The following is an 18,991-nucleotide window of genomic DNA, read 5'->3' on the forward strand; positions in this document are numbered from 1 at the left end:
CATGCAATTGCCAGCTCATTTAAAGACTACCTGGAATAAAAAAAGGTAGGAACCGGTCCCTACAAACTAAAATTATGGAACAGATTAGCTACTTTTTGGGCGTGTGGGGAGAGAGGGAGCACACAAGCATGGGGCTACCATAGGAAAATTCTTGCTACTGGAAGCTGCCAGTCTAGCTTCGAGACAGCTGAGGAACTCAAGAGTGCGCCCCCCGCCCCGAATATAAGCCAGCCTAACCCATCCTCTGGTGCCCTCCTGGCGATGCCAGACTACAGCTACCCTCAACCTCAGCCAGCATGACCCATGTTCAGGTATGCTGGGAGTTGTGGTTCCAGATATCTGAAGAGCCTCAAGGTTAGTAGAAGGGATTCTCCAACACCCTGCTTCCCTGCAGTTTTAAATATAAGAACTGGTATAGTTAATCATGTACGGAAGTTTACCAGTACCCAGTGGAACTCTTGCAACATGGGTGCCCCATGGTGAAGGTTGCGTCTATAATCACAGTGCAGTTTTGGGTGTCTGCAGTGTGCTTGTGTTCTGGGTTCGCCAGCCTTTATTTACCTTTCCTGTTCGGATGATCGGCAGCCACTGCAGCTGGAAGGCATCAGTGGGGTTTGGGCGCACAATTTCCCAGCTGAATGCAGAGGCATAGCATAGGGGGGTGGGGGGGGCACATTGCCCCAGGCACTGTTTTTGGAGGGGCGCATGAGCTGTTGCGTCCTTCTCATGCCACTCTCCAGCTGGAGGGTGGCTTGAGAAGGACGCAACAGGCATGCACCCTGCCAACCCTGTGCCGCTTTTGTGAGTCCCAGAAAGCGGTGCTGGGCTCCTAGGGCGATGTCGGGCCGAATCGGTTGTCTGGGCTCTGCACTGCACAGCTGGGCAGGTGGAGCAGCGCAGCCCTGCTTAATTCCAGTGGGTGGGGGTCACTCCAGTGGCATGCCCCACCCTCGTGGTGCACTGCATGCACCCACCCCAGGCGCTACCAAAAAATGCTCCGCCACGGCTGAATGGTTATTTATAGCATGGATTCCCCATAGTACTGTACCTACACATACTTCTATGGGAGAAGGCAACTTGGGAGAACTGGCAGAAAATGTTGATTTTGTGGGTAGGGCATTCCTCTTGCCCCTGGCACCCATCAGCCAAGCCTCTGTAGACGGAGACTATGGAGAGGGAAAGCCCTTGTCATAAGGCACTTAGCTAATGTACCGTGTTTTTCTGTGTATAAGACACCCCCATGTATAAGACGCCCCTATTCTTGGGGACTCCAAATTAAGAAAACACCCCTCAGCACTACCCGTTTATAAGATGAGCCCATAGCTGTCAACCTTCTCTTTTTTTGTGGGAAATTCCCTTATTCCAGCGCCGTTTCCCACTGCTTCCCGCTGCTATCCCGGATTGTTAGATATCCCGTAGACTGTCCCCAGGACAGGTGAGGCTGCTGATCCCTTATTTTCGAGGCTGCTGATCTCTTATTTTCAAATCTGAAAGTTGCCAACTATGGACAACCCCCAATTCTAAACCTAATTTTTTGGTAAAAAGAAACCTAGTCTTATACACGGAAAAATACGGTACATTAAACTTACAGAGAGGCTTGAGGCTTATTACTGTGGAGTGATTATGACCTCAAGGTTAAGGTAACCAATGGTAAGCCATCTTCCATTCACCTTTTCCATGATGCAGTTTTTGTTGGTTACCCAAGGGCAGAGGCCTCATAGGCCCAAGGGTAGATCAGCCGGCCCTCCTCCCATCTTTCTGCTCTCTCCCAAGTGTGGCGCTCGAATGCTAGCCGCCGTCTTCTGCCAGAGAGAAACCCCTCTGGGATGGACTGGAACCGTCTCTTTCAAGCAGGGCCTTTCCTGGGCAAGGTGAAAAAGCTGGCACTTCAGTAAAGGTCTTTTGAGGGCCCAGGTGTGGATGGACTTGACCATGGGGAACTGGTTAGTGATGCTAGGGCGAATTGTATAGCACCTGAGTCGAAGAAACCCAAACCGAAAGCAAAACCCCACTACAGCATTTGTGCTTGGTTAGTTCTGAATGAGCCAAGCCGTATTGCTAGTATCCTCCATGCTGTGCAATAAATCAAAGGCTCTTGTATGTACGTGTTATGAACATAAATAGTAAAAAACTACATTTTCCCACTGCAAAATGGTGAGCTATTGTGGTAATCTATAAAACCAAAGCAAAGGGCTTGGCATGAATTTTATGTCCTCGCTGTTAAAGCTGATACCATATTTAACTTCTAGGTAGATAGCTGCTTGCTCCCCAAAAGAAATAATTTGCATGAGCAGCATCAAGGTTTATTTATGCTTTTTTAGTATTGGCTTTCTTAACACACCCCCCTTCACCACAAGGCCCCTGGGCAGGTTACAACAACATAGCACGTTGCAGCTCATATCTTTTTAGCCAAAATATGTTTTATCTCTACGGAGGCCCAGATCCGAAGAACTATGCATGAGCTACACACTTTGAAAGGGGTCTGGTAGCTGGTGTTTGCTTGTTGCTCTTTCTTTGTAACATGGCGCTGAAAGGAGTTTTGAATAGCAGACTTGCTTCCACCCTCACCCCCAGTATTGCTCTAAAGAGCAGACAGAATGCCTTCCAAGGAAAAACAGGAATAAATAGAAATCCCAATGCCTTTTGGATTCGCTAATAATAATTTTTGGAACCCATTTTAAGTAATATGGCACACCGTAGATGATGAAAGGTCTTATGTCTGAGGTTTGTAATTCTGAAACTGCAGTTTCCATATTGTTGGTACTGTATGAGATAATTTCCAAACTGTGAGAATTGCCACTTGCACTATAACCATATGTGTGTTTACTTGGAAGCAAACTGGTTTGAGACTGATGGTGTGCCAAGTAAACATGATATTGGGGGTAGGTAGGCGGGGAGATCCACTGTCTCTGTGCAACTGGCACATACCACTGAAGTGCAACATGACTAACCAGCCTCAGCGGGGTATGAGGAACATTCATGCAAATCTCTTTTGGGCTAAATGAAATGCCATTCCCTTGACTCCCGATGAGGTTTCTATGTTCTATGTCATTGTTGCACTTGCTTAATGCTCCTTTCACTTATGATATGAATTGGTTGGATGTATAGTATCACTTGAAGCTCAAACCTTATTTTCTTTATATATCTTGCCATTAAATGCTTTTCAAAGCAATGCAAACAAATGAAACTGCAATGGCTGGTGCTCTTTTTATTTATTTTTTTAGGTTCCTAGCATTAATGGTTTTCATTACCTATAGTAGTGTTTTCCTAATGTGACTTAAGGCATTCGTTAAGGAGGGAAAGCAAGATTTGTTTTTCAGAGGGTTATGAGATGGTTGTTTTGGAGAGGGCTTTCTCGCGTTCTCTTTTTATTTTGCATCTTGATTTTGCGTGTGACACTTATTTCCTTGCCCGTTCCCCCCCCCCCCCTCCTTCAACTTTCATCAATCCATGCCCACGTTCTTAGCAGTCCAAGGTAAATATGCCTCAATTGTCTGTGTTCTCTGTGTTGCATGCTAACAGGATTGTTCTGGTCTTAACCTGCTAACGTTAACTATGTCATACTGAGAAGTTTCTGAACTCTCAAGTTATACATAAGAGATGACACGCTAATCGTGGTCAATGCATTGGCCCCTACACATTGGTAAACCTACAACAATATGAATAAAGGAATTGCCCTGTGGCTGCTGGATTTTATTCTACTTAAGTATCTTTTGATAGTCTTAATACATGTATAACTTCAGAGCTTCTGGTTTTGTTTTTTTTTAAAAAAACAAATCTGCCAAATTTCTACATCTTTTTTTCTCTTGATGCTCTAGGAGGCTTAGTTTGGTCAGAATTGAGTATGCACTTCCGGAGTTAACTCTGAATGTATTACCTCTGGTAAATGAGTCACCATAGCCACTAGAGGGCCAAGAAAATTTGTGTCCCGGGCTTTTTAGACTCGTCTACCCATCTGAAACCAAAGGGACACATTGGTTGCCAGATGTGAAACGCATTGGCATTATTTTTAGCTGCCGTACCCCACTACAGAAGCAGTTTAGTAGGGGATGCTCTGGGGCAAGGGAGAAAGTCCCATTGCGCTAGCAGACGTCTTTCCGCAACCACAATAACTTAGCTGAATCCTGCCCTACATCTCTTAGTCCAGTTCAGTGCCAGATTTACGTATAAGCTAAACAAGCTACAGCTTAGGGCCCCGTTCTCTTGGGGGCCCCCAAAAAATTAAAGGAAAAAACCCCTGGATGTACATTTCCAAAATATAAGATAAAAAACAAATAAAATAAAACCTACATACAGCAACAGCGTTTTGTGTTGTGTAGGCTCCTATGATGTAAGTAATGGGCCCCACATATGGCATATATTTAACACAAAAAAACAGCGACAATTTGTTGTTGACAAAGGAGAGCTAGACATATAAAGGACCCCATTATCTTCAGTAGCTTTGGGCCTCATCAAACCTAAATCCGGCCCTGGTCCAGATAGCAGCTAAGGAATGATTGGGAGACAAGTTTTAGCTGGTCTTAATATGCAAGGCAGGTTTCGGTGCATATTGAAGAAATGGAAGCAAAATGTTGCAGGGCAGGGCACACAGGGTGGTGGAACTAAAGAGAGTAAAACTTCAACGAAGCGTTTCATATGGACGTGGACCACAAGTGTGAGTGCTTAAAAGAAAGTTGGTGTCCTTTTCTAAAAGCACCTGTGTGTGTGATTGACTGACAGTACAGTCAAACCTCTGTTGTCGAACGTAATCCAATCCGGAATTGGGAACGTTCGACTTCCGAAACATTCAGCAACCGAGGCGTGGCTTGTTCGGGTTCCGAAAAACGTTAAAAAACCAGAGCATTTTCTTCCGGGTTTTCAGCATTCAGGAACTGAGGTTTGACTGTACCAGCTGGCAACGCATAAACCTATTCTAGTTTAGGAATATTCTTTCATGTTGAGTGGAGACACACACATCTGATTAAAAAGTAGTGAAATAGAAGACTGGACTGACCAGCTGACCTAAACATTCAGCAAAATGGACTTCATCCAGGGACTGTACCACACTGGACTGTAAATGAAGGGGTGGGAAATAATTGTATTTTTTTTAAGTGCTCTCTCTGTGTGCGCACATATGTGCAAACACAACATCGTGAAAAAGGACTAGACTACAACTGCCATCCCCAATGTGCAAATTTTCTACTTGCTGGGAGTTTTCCTAACATAAACAGGGATATTTTAAAAATGAAACTTACCCCCAAGCCCCCACCCTGCCCAGCAATCTTCAATGGCTTTTGTTAAAAGAAGGAAACTTGTGCCTTCCTGGAATGTGTGTGGGAAGTTTTTGTATCTTAAGGTTACCTGTTTGGAGAGTGGGCATGGGTTGTGCTTGCTCTGTAGTATTTTGCCTCCACAATATTTCTTTAACAGTGCCAATCCTCTATTTCAAATTATAAACACACTTATCTCTGTTAAGGAGTCTAAAGGATACCTGTGGTTCTGACCTAGGTTAACCTGCTTCTGTTCAATTCTTCTTATTTCAGTTCACTTGTTTGCTTGCGACTGATACACCTTTATGCTGGTTTATCAATAGTATTTTGTGTATTTCTACTTAAAGTGCTAATCCATCTCTCTTAGTTCAGCTCTCTTTTAAGGGAGGCTCTTTCTGTGCACTCATGAATTAGTAATATCTTTGTTTTTTGCTTAACCATAGAGCAGGGCAAGGGAACCTGGTGCCCTGCAGATGTTGTTGGACTCCAAATCCCACAGCCTCAGCCAGACAGGCCAGCGGGCAGGAATGATGGGAGTTGTAGTCCAATATTTTGAGGGCCACAGATTCTAAAGCTCTGCTGTAGAGACCTTCCTAAATCTTTTCCCCTCTGTGTAAAACCATAGACAACTAGTTATTAGTGGCCAAGTGAAGCATAAACTGGGTTAGGTGAGTCAGTGTTGTGGGAACCTAGAAAAGCCCCAGAAATCATATTTTGTCTGAACCCTCTCCAAAAGTGGTAGAAGAATGAGAGAAGTCATCAAAATTGTATTGCTTTGTATAGTCCTGATTTTATATTTTTTAGTAAGGCATGTACACACTCCTACATCTAACCCCATCAGCTCATTGCCAGATCCTCAAGATGCTACACCGACTCAGCAGATCTGAGAGGTGGGAAGCAGCTTGTCAATTTCATATTGGTGGTGAACCTTGGCCTCAGCATTGTAGCTGTTGGCTCAGTGGCACCAATAATGTGCCCCTTGGCCTGTGGATTGCAGAAGGACCATACAAAGGGCAAATCTGAGTCAAGGCTAGCAGAGAGCTGCAATATTGCCCATGAGCCTCCTGCACAACATAGTATATGAATTTTCCCTGTTAGCTCTGGAGGTGGGAACGATGATTCAGTCATTTGCCACTATTCATTGCAGTAAGGAGGTGAAGGAGAGCAGGGTGTATCTGCTCACTTCACTAAGTCAAGGAAGCTACAGCTGCTGTGGCTTGAAGTCAGTGCTGCAGTAGCCATGGGAATAATGGGATATTAACCTCACAAACCTTTCATGCAGATCAGTCTTGCCCCATTCGAGTGCCCTCCAGGCATGGGGACTACAACTTCCATCATCTTTGACTATTGGCCATGTTGGCCTGTAGCTGAGTTGACCTGTAGTCCCATACATCTTGAGGGCATGAAGTTGGGGAAAGCTGATGTAGATCACTGGGAATAGTCTTCTCTCTCTCCCCCCATAAGAATTTTCGTAAGTCTGTTGCCTTAAGTATTCAAAACATTCAGTTTCAGGATGTTTGATATATCTCATATTCTGCCCAGGAGACAGAGAGCTTCATGAATGGGACAGTTCCATCTGCTTGCTAACTTACGCTGCTGTGCTAGATTCTTTAGATACCTTCTATAATTCGGAAATTTGAGACAGATGTAGGAGAGACTCTCCAAAGGTGGGTGGGAGATGTTGGTATTCCAACTTGAAGGGCATGGAAGCTGGCATAGAGAACCTAGTAAGGTAGCTCCCATCCTGAAAACTCCATTTTCGAACCAGCCTAGAGATTCTGCAGTTTTAACTTGAGTATTCCTCTTTTATATTTCAGTTATGCCAAGGGGGATTTGGATTTATCATACATCACTTCCAGAATTGCTGGTATGATAAGATAATCCGTTATCAAATTGCATATTCTAGCAGCTTTTATGAAAACAAAGGCTTGAGCCTCTGCTATCGTTTTATTTCTTCTTCCTTCCCAGTGATGTCCTTTCCGGCAGAAGGTGTTGAGTCTGCAATAAAAAATAACATCGAAGACGTGCGGTTGTTCTTAGACTCAAAACATCCCGGACGCTATGCTGTCTACAATCTGTCTCCGAGAACATACAGACCCTCCAGATTTCACAATAGGGTTTGTAAGCCAGTGCTGCTTTGCCACTGTTCCTTTTGCCATTGCAGTGTCTTCTTCTTTTCCAGTAGAAACTCGTAACCTGGTGCTTCCTTGACATGTGGGAAGCTGTAAGAGTTGCTAGGATGTCCTCTACCTGCCTGGCTTCCCTGTACAAATGAGAGAATATTTTTGGAATGGTTTGGACTGTTTCCAGAATGCTTTAAAAATGTTTTTGGTATTGATGTGTTTAGTGCCCTGGGCTCCTTCAGAAGGAAGGGCAGGATATAAGTTTAACAACAACAACAACAACAACAACAACAACAACAACAATAATAATAATAATAATTATTATTATTATTATTATTATTATTATTATTATTATTATTATTATTATTATTCTTTCTGGCCTTTGGCCATGTTGGCTGGAGGCTGGCTGAGACTGATGTAAGTTGTAGTCCAAAACATCTGGAAGCCACCAGGTTAGTGCAGTTGTGTGTTCATATTTCACTTCTTTGTGGTTGACTGGTAGCCTCTGGATTTAGATGGGGAAACCTGGGCAGAAATCATCGCTGTGATAGTTCATCAGTGGCCTTAGGCGAGTCACAAATCCCTCACCCTTCTTGCAGCATTGTAGTAAAATGAAACATTCTGCTTATACCCCCTGAGCTGCTTGGCTGAAATAAATGATAAAACATGTGAGAGAGACATATTTTATCACACCCTGCTTTCTTATGACAGGGGTGTTTAACTCCTTTCAGAAAATTGGGAAAGGGCGATGTGCAGGTTCTGGTTTCCGAAAAAGCGTGGAAGTGGGTTTAGAGCAGCAGTATAAACAGATGCCATGAGACCAAAAGGAGACCTTAAAAAAATATACCTATACCTATATCAGTGCAGCACTTTAATCTAAATTGTGTTATGTTGCTAAATCATGAGGACGGTTGGAAATGTGCAGAAATTCAGCAAGGTTAGCCTAGCATCTTTCTGTAGTACATTCTTAACATCATGAAACAGATGGCAGGTCGTCACATGCCTGCTAAGCTTCTGAGATTCCTTTTATGAAATTTGCAAAATACAATTGAGGGTTCAGAGTCTGAAATAGCACGCCTTGGCTTTGGTCATCTTGTCTGTTTCTGGAGATCTTTTTTGGGGTGGGAGGAGTTGAATATTTATTTCATTTGTTATATAGCAGGCTTGAAAGCTATACAAGTTTCTGATTAACATTAGTCAAATCCATCCACCCCACCCTGTACTGTCTCTAAAACAGGTGTCTGAATGTGGCTGGCCAGCAAGGCGTTCGCCAAACCTTCAAAACCTTTATAGCATTTGCAAGAACATGCATTTATGGCTGAAGCAAGACCCAAAGAACGTTTGCATTGTGCACTGCCTTGTAAGTAGCAACAGGTCTTGGAATGCCCCTGTAGCTCCAACAATACAAGAAAGTTGGAAAGAAATGTTGACTCAAAATACTCCACGGATGGATAGGTTGAGTGAGTTGGAGGGGTGGGAGCAAATAGAATGGTTTTAAAAACTAAGCGTTGTAGATTGCAAAGAGAAGAGAGATACCATAACATAAGAGTCAACATTTGAAAGGTGATAGGATAGGATTGGAGGAGAAACCACTGAGCAGCTGATCCACTTGGAATTTCAACTCCACCACCCCCAAACCCAGTTAAACGTATACAGAAAATGGGGGATTTGAAGTAATATGGAAGTTGGGACTTAACCAAACTGCATCAAAATGTCTAAGGAGTATCTGTACTCTGTTCCTGTCACTGGAACAAAGAGAGCTTTCTTCCTCCCTCACAGACCAGAGCTTGTGCCTAATTTCTCGTGAATTCGGTAGTGGACTTGTGACATTTCTTTGATTGAAAACATTATCCAAGAGCTGGTATATAAAAAATGACATTTCCCCATCAATAGCTACTGTTCCTACCCTTGTATCTTTTTTTTGGTAGGACGGAAGAGCAGCATCAGCCGTCGTCGTGTGTTCTTTCTTATGTTTCTGCCGTCTGTTCACTACGGCTGAAGCCGCTGTTTATATGTTTAGCATGAAGCGCTGCCCACCAGGCATTTGGCCATCCCATAAGAGGTGAGCAGCTGTTCAATGAAGCTGTGTTCTCTTTTTTTCTTTTCTTTTTTGCAGAAGGCCTGATGTATGTGTAATGGTTCTAGGGGTTGCTCGTGCGTAAGCCGGTGCCAACACCTGGCTGGGTTGCCTGAGTGAACCTTTCCTGTCCGGACAGCCACTCACCCGTGGCTGCCTCAATCGCTGGCAGAATCCGTCAGTGGGCGTTTCTTAAACTTCTTCCAGCAAAGAAGCTCTTTGACGCCCAGTCTCCTCCTACTCTCCCTGCGCGGAAGCCTTCTGCGCAAGGAGGGCGTAGGCAGCGGAGGACCCTTCCTCTCCCCGGTGGTCCCCGGCAAGGAGTCATGGGACCGCCTCACCGATTCCCCCATCTGCCCCCCTTCTCCACTGGAGCTGAGCTGATTCCCTTCCCCAGAAGATGGGCTGCCTCTCCCACTCCCGGGACGCTCTCTGGGATCCCTTTGGAGCTTGCTCTCTCCCTCCAGCACTGATGGCAGTTCCCTGACAGTATGTTATGAAAATGGAGATAGATGGAAGATTTAAAACAGAAAGACCGGGGGGGGGGGGGAGTGGTGCATCTCATGCAGACATTACACACTACATTGATTTTTTTGAATTGCATCAAGGAGCTCTACCTCTCCCACCTCCGGCTAAGCCTAAATATATTGGGGGCCCTATTATAGATGTGAATGGCAGCCGGGGCTCTGTGAGGATCAGAGTCCAGCTGGCATGGCCCTCATTTCCAGTGTGGTGTAGTGGTTAAGAGCAGTGGACTCGTAATCTGGTGAACCGGGTTCGCTTCCCCGCTCCTCCACATGCAGCTGCTGGGTGACCTTGGGCTAGTCACACTTCTTTGAAGTCTCTCAGCCCCACTCACCTCACAGAGTGTTTGTTGTGAGGGAGGAAGGGAAAGGAGAATGTTAGCCGCTTTGAGACTCCTTCGGGTAGTGATAAAGCGGGATATCAAATCCAAACTCCTCCTCTTCTTCTCTTCTTCTTCCATTGATAGGACTTGAATATCTGTGTAGTGCTTACTTGAAAGCACTTCACAGGCTAGCTGCGTGATCCAGTGTGGTTGGTTCATTCTTTAGTGAGCAGGAAACAAGTGACACCTGCCACTCACCTGTTTCCCTGGAATAATTGCTGTTTGCCCCAAGCAAGTAGCAAACTATGCAGGAGTTGCAAAATATGGCCCTTTTCTGTAAAGAGTCAATAATTATTTGTGTGAGCTTTAACTGTGCCCTATTAGATATGCATTCAGTAAGGTACACTTGTAAATAGCCGCTTGTTTGACTAACCATGACATGTAAAATCTCAATCATTTTATTTCCCAAAGTTAAAACCATGCTCAAGGTGGCTTACAATATATAAAAAAATTATGTAACTGCAAACATAACAGAAGTAGTCATAAACAAAACATTGAAAAGCACACAAAGTGAACGATTTCCACATAAATCATAAAAGTATAAAGATACAGAAAATTAAAATCAACAACAGTACCTCAGCCCAAGAGTCTGTTCAGCTGCCTCAGTTTTTGTGGCTGGAGTTAGCCAGGGCCCCATTCTTCCAGGCTAGGTGGAAAAAGGGCCTGCAAGGCAGAGAACTGGTCTTCTAGGACTCATTTCCCTGGGCAGGGAAGCGTTAAAAAAATTGAAGAGAACTGCCCTTTTATTCTTTTCAGATAATCTGTGGGCCTCAAATGTTGGCATGTGACTCATATGGCTAGAGGGAGCAGGGAAGTATTCCAATGGACTAGAAACTTTTTGTGGACTTGCAAGGCTGTGAACGACCAACCAGGGTGTGCAGAGTTGAGTTCATAGTTTCACCGACTCGAAGCACTGCATTGTTTGACTTCTGCTGCGTCCTTGTTTCCACAGATATATAGAGTACATGTGCGACATGATGGCTGAAGAGCCCATCATCCCTCACAGCAAGCCAATCCTCATCAAGTCCATTGTCATGACTCCAGTCCCTCAGTTCAACAAGCAGCGCAATGGCTGCAGGCCTTTCTGTGAAGTTTATGTCGGGGACGAAAGAGCAGCCACTACCTCACAAGAATATGATAAAATGAAGTAAGTGGGTAGCGAGGCCTGAGTTTCTCAGGGGTCCGTGTTAATGTCATCTACAGTCCAGGCAGAAACTTCCCACTTAGCTTTTTCATCCTTAGTTTTCTTGTGTAGCAACGTGTGAGTAGCCCAGCTTCCTTTAAAACGTTCCTGCGAGAAGGAATAGGAGCCCTGTGTGCGTAGCTTGATGCAAGTTGCGTAGCCTTGCTACCGCAACCCACCCTCTCGCACCCGCTGTGCTCCTTGAGGGTTGAGGAAATCAAATTGTAACCAGCTACCTCGGTTCTCAAACGTAATCCGTTCCGTAAGACCGTCTGACTTCGAAAACGTTCGAAAACAGAGGTGCAAAGGGCAGTCTGCAAATTGCGTTGGGAAAGTGAAAAAACACGCAGCGGAAGTTGTTCAACTTCCGAGGCGCATTCAAAAACGGAAGCATTTACTTCTGGGTGTTCGGCGTTCGGGTTCCAAAACTTTCATCAACATTCGAGAACCAAGCCTGGCACCCTCCAGATATTTCTGGACTACAGTTCCCATCATCCCTGACCTCTGGCCGTGGTGGCAGGGGATGATCGAAGTTGGAGACCGACAACATCTGAGGGAGCGCGTCTGCGCATTCCCCCACCTGTGCCGTAATGTTTCTAAATTGCACTGCTGCATATTGACGTGCGATGCCTGGTTTTTCTCCCTCTCCCTTAGGGATTTTAAGATGGAAGACGGCAAAGCTTTGATCCCGTTAGGCATAACAGTCCAAGGAGATGTTCTCATTGTTATCTATCATGCCAGGTCCACTTTGGGTGGCAGACTCCAAGCCAAGGTAAGCTGGAAAGATAGAACTGTATTTTATTTTAATTTTGGTATGAAACTCCGCTGGGGTTCTTGAGGGATATTTTTACTTGCCATAGCACCTAATTCCTATTTTGGGCAATGCATTTGCCCACATGGCTGGACAAGACTGATTATAGCTGCCCCACATCTGGAAAAGCAGAAGAGGAGACAAGGCTTCACATGCTTTTAATAAATTATGGAAGTAACAAAGGGATTTCACTGGCCAAAGTCACTAATAATATCAGCAGGCAGGGAATATCTCTGATGCAGTGCATGATATTGCATGACATTAATTGCTTCATTTCACATTATTTCTCTTACATCTTATTTGTTTAATTAATTTTAGATATTTAGATACTGCTCAATGCTCAGAATTTGTATGTGGTGTTCATAAAATGTTGTGGTTTTTTTATTAAAAAAAAACATACAGAGAATGAGAACAACTTTAAATTCATCACAAAGACAGAAATCATGTCCTGTCCTTTTCTTTCTTTCTTTGTATTGCTTTGCAAGATGGCATCAATGAAGATGTTCCAGATCCAGTTTCATACAGGATTTGTCCCACGGAATGCCACTACTGTGAAATTTGCGAAGTACGTTGATAACCTGTTTGGTGATAACTTTCCCCAGCGTAATGGCAACAAGTATTCCCACTTTAACTGCAAAAGTAGTTTTGCAGTCGTGTGTGTGTGTGTGTGTGTGTGCGCGTGCGTTTGTGTTTTAAACTGTAGCTTTCTCTTTAACACTCCTCTTTAGCTGTGTACGGTAGTACCTCTGGCTACAAACTTAATTTGTTCCGGAGGTCCGTTCTTAACCTGAAACTGTTCGTAACCTGAGGTACCACTTTAGCTAATGGGGCCTCCTGCTGCCGCCATGCCGCTGGAGTGCGATTTATCTTCTCATCCTGAGGTAAAGTTCTTAACCTGAGGTACTACTTCCGGGTTACTTCCGGGTGTTTGTAACCCAAGGTACCACTGTACTTTGTCTCTGAGCTATCACAGCATTGTAACGTGAACTGGAATTAAGGGCTCAGCCTCAGGCTGCAGATTGCATGGCTCAGCCCCTTTCCATCCTGTGAGCAGAGTCTCCCCACCAGAGCTGTTTGTTGCTTCTGACAATTCCAAACATGGGTTAAGCGGGTAAACCTGTGGGCACTCTGCATTTGGGGCTCCAAAAATTATTCATGAGCTGCTACAAGTTGGCATTGACCCACGTTGATGATTGTCAAGCGTAATAACCAAACACATGGGTGGGTAAGGCGAGTTTGTATCCGTCCATGTGACCTAAGAAATTGGATTTTTGATCAGGACAACCAAGATAGAGCATCCATTATGGCTGCCTGTTATTCTGTTTGGTACCCCCAAATCAAGATCAACCACTCAAGGCCCCATTACCTCGAGACACTGACTTCCCCGCAGCTGTGTAGGGCATTTGTTGGACTAAGGTTTCAACAGGTGCCCTCGGCGTATTTAGAGGGGAGATAGCTGGGAATTCTCCCTATGGAACGCAGGTGCATTTATGGATGCAATCAGGTTGAGGATGTTGTGCATAACCTGCTGCTTTGTCCCTTATATTCAATGCCAGAGAAATTTTTTTATCATCTGTTCTTGACTGTCTCTCAGGCCAGTCCTCCCAGGAGGTGACATTGACTTCCTAGCCGATAAAAATATCCAGATGACAAATCTGGTAGCCAAGTTAGCTCTGGCAGCTAAGAAGCTCTGTTCTAGATATGTTAAAAAAGGTAAAGGACTCCTGACAGTTACGTCCAGTTGCGAACAACTCTGGGGTTGCGGTGCTCATCTCGCTTTACTGGCCGAGGGAGCTGATGTTTGTCCACAGACAATTTTTCCTGGTCATGTGGCCAGCATGATTAAGCCGCTTCTGGTGAAACCAGAGCAGCGCACGGAAATGCCATTTACCTTCCCGCTGAAGCAGTACCTATTTATATACTTGCACTATGACGTGCTTTCGAACTGCTAGGTTGGCAGGAGCAGGGACTGAGCAACGGGAGCTCACCCCGTCACGGGGATTCGAACCGCCGACCTTCCAATCGGCAAGCCCTTGGCTCAGTGGTTTAGACCACAGCGCCACCCGAGTCCCCTAGATATGTTAATGCTTCCTAATTTTAAAACCTCATGCTGTAAATTTTTATGTTTTTAGCTTTTATAGGTCATGTTGTATGATTTCAGCTTTGTTCTTATCATCTGCTGTTCATTGTAAAGGCGTTTGACTATATACAATTGATTGATTGATTGATTGAATTTGTATCCCATTGGCTTCACTGTCACTTGCACAGAATACCTTCCCTGTGGATTGTGGTCTAATTCATTGCCGTCGTCAATTTGTGTAAAATTGCTGCAGGTACGATCTGGATGCATGTGACATTCAAGAGAAATATCCGGACTTGTTCCAAGTGAATCTGGAAGTTGAAGTAGAGCCTTGGGACCGGCCCAGCACTGAGCGAGCCCCCTGGGATAACTTGAACACCAAGGGTCTAAATCCCAAGATCCTTTTCTCCAGCCGGGAAGAGCAGCAAGAAATATTAACAAAATTTGGTAATGAGAAAAATGCTTCCGGTTTTGTGTTTGAGCGTTTTCAAAGGCTTCCATTTCACACTGTGGGGGGATTTATCTCCCTGCCCCGCCCCATTGCTTTGTTTTTACCATAAGCTTTCATTTCTTCCATCTCCCTAACAGGTGGCAGGTTCCTAAATTTCTTGCATTTGAACTTTTTGCCTGTTAGGTAAGCCCGAGCTACCTAGACAACCGGGGTCAACTGCCCAGTATGAAGCTGAAGCCTCCAAGTCAGAATCATCTCCAGAAGGTGCTCCCATGGAGTCGGACTCCCCGCCCAGCGGCAGTGCGGAGGCAGATTTCTTCCACACACTGGACTGGCAAGGTAGAGCAAACCAATGGCTTCATAGCACTTCTCTGGTTGCTCCTGTGCTGCCTGTTGCTTGAAACCAGCCTTGCTCTAGGCCTGTTTGCTACAGTAGTCATCTTGACATCAGTGTGTTCAACCTCTGTGTACTCAAGTCCCACAAAAGTAAAATAAAAATAAAAAATTCTGGGCTGAGAAAAGCTGAAGTCTGCAATGCTGACTAGCCACCAAGTAAGAGGTTTTCCCCAAGGACCCTATGTTGATATAGGGGTCTCAGGGTGGTGGTGGTGTCCACCTGCGTTCCTTTCTCCTTTCTGGCTGGACCTCAATTCCCCCCCCCCCCCCGCAGCAGAAGGGTCCTTCTGTGTGAAATTGTCCAAATCCCACAAAAAAGCCCTGCTCCTTTAGAATTGCAGCGTTCAGGCAGCCCAATTTGTGGGCAGCTCAGTCTTCCATCATTTCTGTGCAAAGGATCTGGAATGATAGTGCTTAAAATCCCTCCATCCCACCGTGAAATTTGAGTGTTTGTAGGAGGTCTGGTGGGGGGAGAGTTTCAAAGGAATATTCCCCAGCAAATAAAAGTCAGGATTTCTCTTCGCTTCCTTCACTAGAGAGTAACAATTTTGCTTTCTGGGGTTCCTGTGGGTTTTGGTGGATACGGGCTTCCAGAGCTGCTGTCTTGCCATTAGGCCCGTGTCCTGAAACAATTTGCTCCTGTGCCATAAAGCCAGTGATTAAAGGCCCTGTGCTATAGCGGGCCTCCTCTCTCCATCATGGTTGCCAATGCGGAAGCAAAAGGAGAGCTATGGAGTGACTGAGGTCCACAGCACTAGGGCTTGGCATCAAGCCCATTTGAGGAATGCGGATTGGGACCTTGGCTGCCCATGCCTTTGGCACTTGGCTGAATTTTACATGGTCCTTGGCTTTGTGGCACACTTATGGCAAGGAAGGGAAAAGGGCCTTACCAGATTTTGACTCTTGCTCCTCCCACCACCACCATGTAGCCTTTGATGGCTTACCCCCAAAGGAACATGTCCATTGGTGGAGCAAAGGTTTCCCATCCCCGCCTTACTCCGTTCATCCAGTAAAAGTTGTTGCAGACTGGTGGAATAGCACCATTACAGTAAACCTGTTGCAAGAAGGTGTCATGTCCTTCTCTTCACCCAACAGAAGGCAAAAGTTCCGAAGCGGCGCCTGAGGGACCCTTCCCCAAAGAGAGACCTCGGCTGGTGGAGGAAAGGGACGACAGTGAACCTTCCGACGAGGAATTTGCTGCCTTTCCCAGTGAGGTCAGACCAGTTGAGGAAATGGTGAAACACGCCCTGGAAAAAGAGGACGGTGAGCCGCTGTTTGAAGCTGATTTTGACACTCCCACTGGTCAGCCGGAAGAGACTCCCCCAGAAGACAGCGTTGACTTGCTTGGGCTGGATTCAGACGCTCCCCCAGAGCTGCTGCAGCCTCCTTCGGAGATGAAGAGCTCCTCCAGCAACGCAGACTTGCTGAGCGAACTGTTTGTTGGCGGTGCCCCGGAGAGTTCGGAAGAATCTACCGCGGACCTTCTAGGAGGGGGAGCAGAATTCTTCTTTGGTGGCCAACCACAGCCCTCTACGCATCCCCACCAGAGTAGTGCCCCCTCGACGGGAGCCACCCCTTCTTCTGCAGGTACGTAACTGGGCCTTTCCTTTCAGTGGAATTCTGATGAGCAGTTGGGTCCACTGCCATCCTAGAAGTGTACACAATAAGTCCGCAGACACGGACTGTTGAGAACTGTAGAGCACTTCTACTTTAATTTTTAGATTGGTTTCCAGATGTCTCTGGCGGGTTTCCTGCTGGCACTCTTGTCAAAGCCCTGGCTGAGCTCTGGAATATTTAAATGGCTCGGGCTTCCATCAAGTGGCTGGTGACCCAGCTGCGCCTCTGTCTCATCAGGGATAGCCTAGCTTGTGTTGTCTATGCTCTGGTAATCTCTAGGTTAGATTACTACAATGCATTCATTACACTTGGAGTTGCCTCTGAAGACGGTTCGGAAACTTCAGATGGTGCAAAATCCTGTGGCCGGGTTGCTCTATGGGGCAAGACAGTTTGAGCATATTACACTGCAGTGTAATATGCAGTGGCTGCCAGTTAGTTTCCAGGCCCAATTCAAAGTGCTGGTTTTGACCTATAAAGAAGAGTTTGGATTTGATATCCCGCCTTTCACTCCCCTTCAGGAGTCTCAAAGCGGCTAACAATCTCCTTTCCCTTCCTCGCCCACAACAAACACTCTGTGAGGTGAGTGGGGCTGAGAGACTTCAAAGAAGTGTGACTGGCCCAAGGTCACCCAGCAGCTGCATGTGGAGGAGCGGAGACGCGAACCCGGTTCCCCAGATTACGAGACTGCCGCTCTTAACCACTACACCACACTGGCCTTAAACAGCTCAGAACTGCAAACTGCTTCTCTCCATATGAATCTGCCCGGACCCTGAGATCATCCTCTGAGGCCCTTCTTCATGTGCCTCCTCCGCGAGAGGTCCAGAGGGTGGCAGCATGAGAATGGGGCCTTCTCTGCAGTGGCTCCCCACTTGTGAAATGCTTTCCCCCTTCATTATCTATTTTTAGGTGCCAGACAAAAACATTCCTCTTCAACCAGGCCTTTGGCTGACTAAAATCTTATACCACTTGTAAAGATATTTGGGGGGGGGGGGGGAGAGGATTATTGGTTTGTGGGTTTTTTTCTTCTTGTTTTTATCATGTCCTTTGTGTTTTTTATATTGTATTTTTATGTTGTGAACTGCCCTGAGATCTATGGATAAAGGACAGTATACACATTTAATTAATAATGGTAATAATCTTGCAGATGCCATGATCTGTCTCCAAAGGAGAAGGGCGAATTACAGGATGGAGGCAATCTCACGTGCCAGTAAACCACAGGGCAGTCTGATTCAGCTGTTGCCTTCTTCACCAAGTAATGGGCATTGGGGAAGGTGCTTGTGAGCCTCAAAGTTCCTCCCGTAGGAAACACAGAAAGAGTCTTCTGTATCAGGCCAGTCAGAGCCTGCCTGCCCATGAGGCAGGATGAGGCGGTCATCTCAAGCAGTACCCCAAAGGGTGCTGGTCTCCCTGTAGTCTCCTTGGCCTTATGGAGTTTGCCCCCTCAATGGGGAGCAGCAGAATGTTTTGCTCAGGTTCCAAAACCCCCCAGGAAGCCCCTGAGGCCAGCGGTCAAGTCTCATCCAGCATCCTCTTCTCAAAGTGGCCAACCAGGTGCCTCTGGGAAGCCCACAAAGCAGGACCTGAGTGCAAAAGCAATTTCCAGCAATTAGTATTTAGAAGCAGATTGCGTCAGACAGTAGAGCGTACCAATTAGATGTATAAGCCCCACTGGTAGTCTTTTCCTCTCATTTCTTCAATGAAGATTAAAAAGTTACAAATCAGAACTTTGCAGCAGAATGTCTCTTAGCTGGCCGTAGTGTAAAATGAGTACAAAATCAGCATACACTTTTTGGTAGGCAGTCCCTCCGGTGGAGTTAAATAATTTGTTTGGGACTGGCCACACTTCCAGAGGCTCCCAAAACTCACCAGTGAGCTGTGACTTGCAGTTTGGCTGTTGGCCATCTAATAAGCTGATCTGTTTTCTGGATTCTGAATGATTCCTTGAAATAAGAAGCATCCACTTGGATTAAATGCCTAAAGCAGGCATGGCCAAACTTGGCCCTCCAGATGTTTTGGGACTACAGTTCCCATCATCCCTGACCACTGGTCCTGTTAGCTAGGGATGATGGGAGTTGTAGTCCCAAAACATCTGGAGGG

General features: G+C 45.7%; 1 protein-coding gene across 5 annotated transcripts in view; it reads left to right on the top strand.

Moving 5' to 3' along the window:
- GAK (cyclin G associated kinase) overlaps positions 1-18,991 on the top strand; it is a 78,552-nt gene that overhangs the window by 34,973 nt on the left and 24,588 nt on the right. For all 5 annotated transcript variants that reach the window (XM_028713250.2, XM_077921341.1, XM_077921340.1 and 2 more), the window contains 10 exons: positions 7,067-7,116; positions 7,218-7,366; positions 8,610-8,732; positions 9,301-9,434; positions 11,309-11,503; positions 12,194-12,311; positions 12,836-12,915; positions 14,684-14,877; positions 15,065-15,220; positions 16,373-16,864. In XM_028713250.2, the coding sequence (XP_028569083.2) occupies positions 7,067-7,116; positions 7,218-7,366; positions 8,610-8,732; positions 9,301-9,434; positions 11,309-11,503; positions 12,194-12,311; positions 12,836-12,915; positions 14,684-14,877; positions 15,065-15,220; positions 16,373-16,864 (1,691 nt within the window). The remainder of the gene's footprint in view (positions 1-7,066; positions 7,117-7,217; positions 7,367-8,609; positions 8,733-9,300; positions 9,435-11,308; positions 11,504-12,193; positions 12,312-12,835; positions 12,916-14,683; positions 14,878-15,064; positions 15,221-16,372; positions 16,865-18,991) is intronic.

The sequence above is a fragment of the Podarcis muralis genome, chromosome 17 (genome assembly GCF_964188315.1).
Source record: "Podarcis muralis chromosome 17, rPodMur119.hap1.1, whole genome shotgun sequence".
Classification (NCBI taxonomy): domain Eukaryota; kingdom Metazoa; phylum Chordata; class Lepidosauria; order Squamata; family Lacertidae; genus Podarcis; species Podarcis muralis.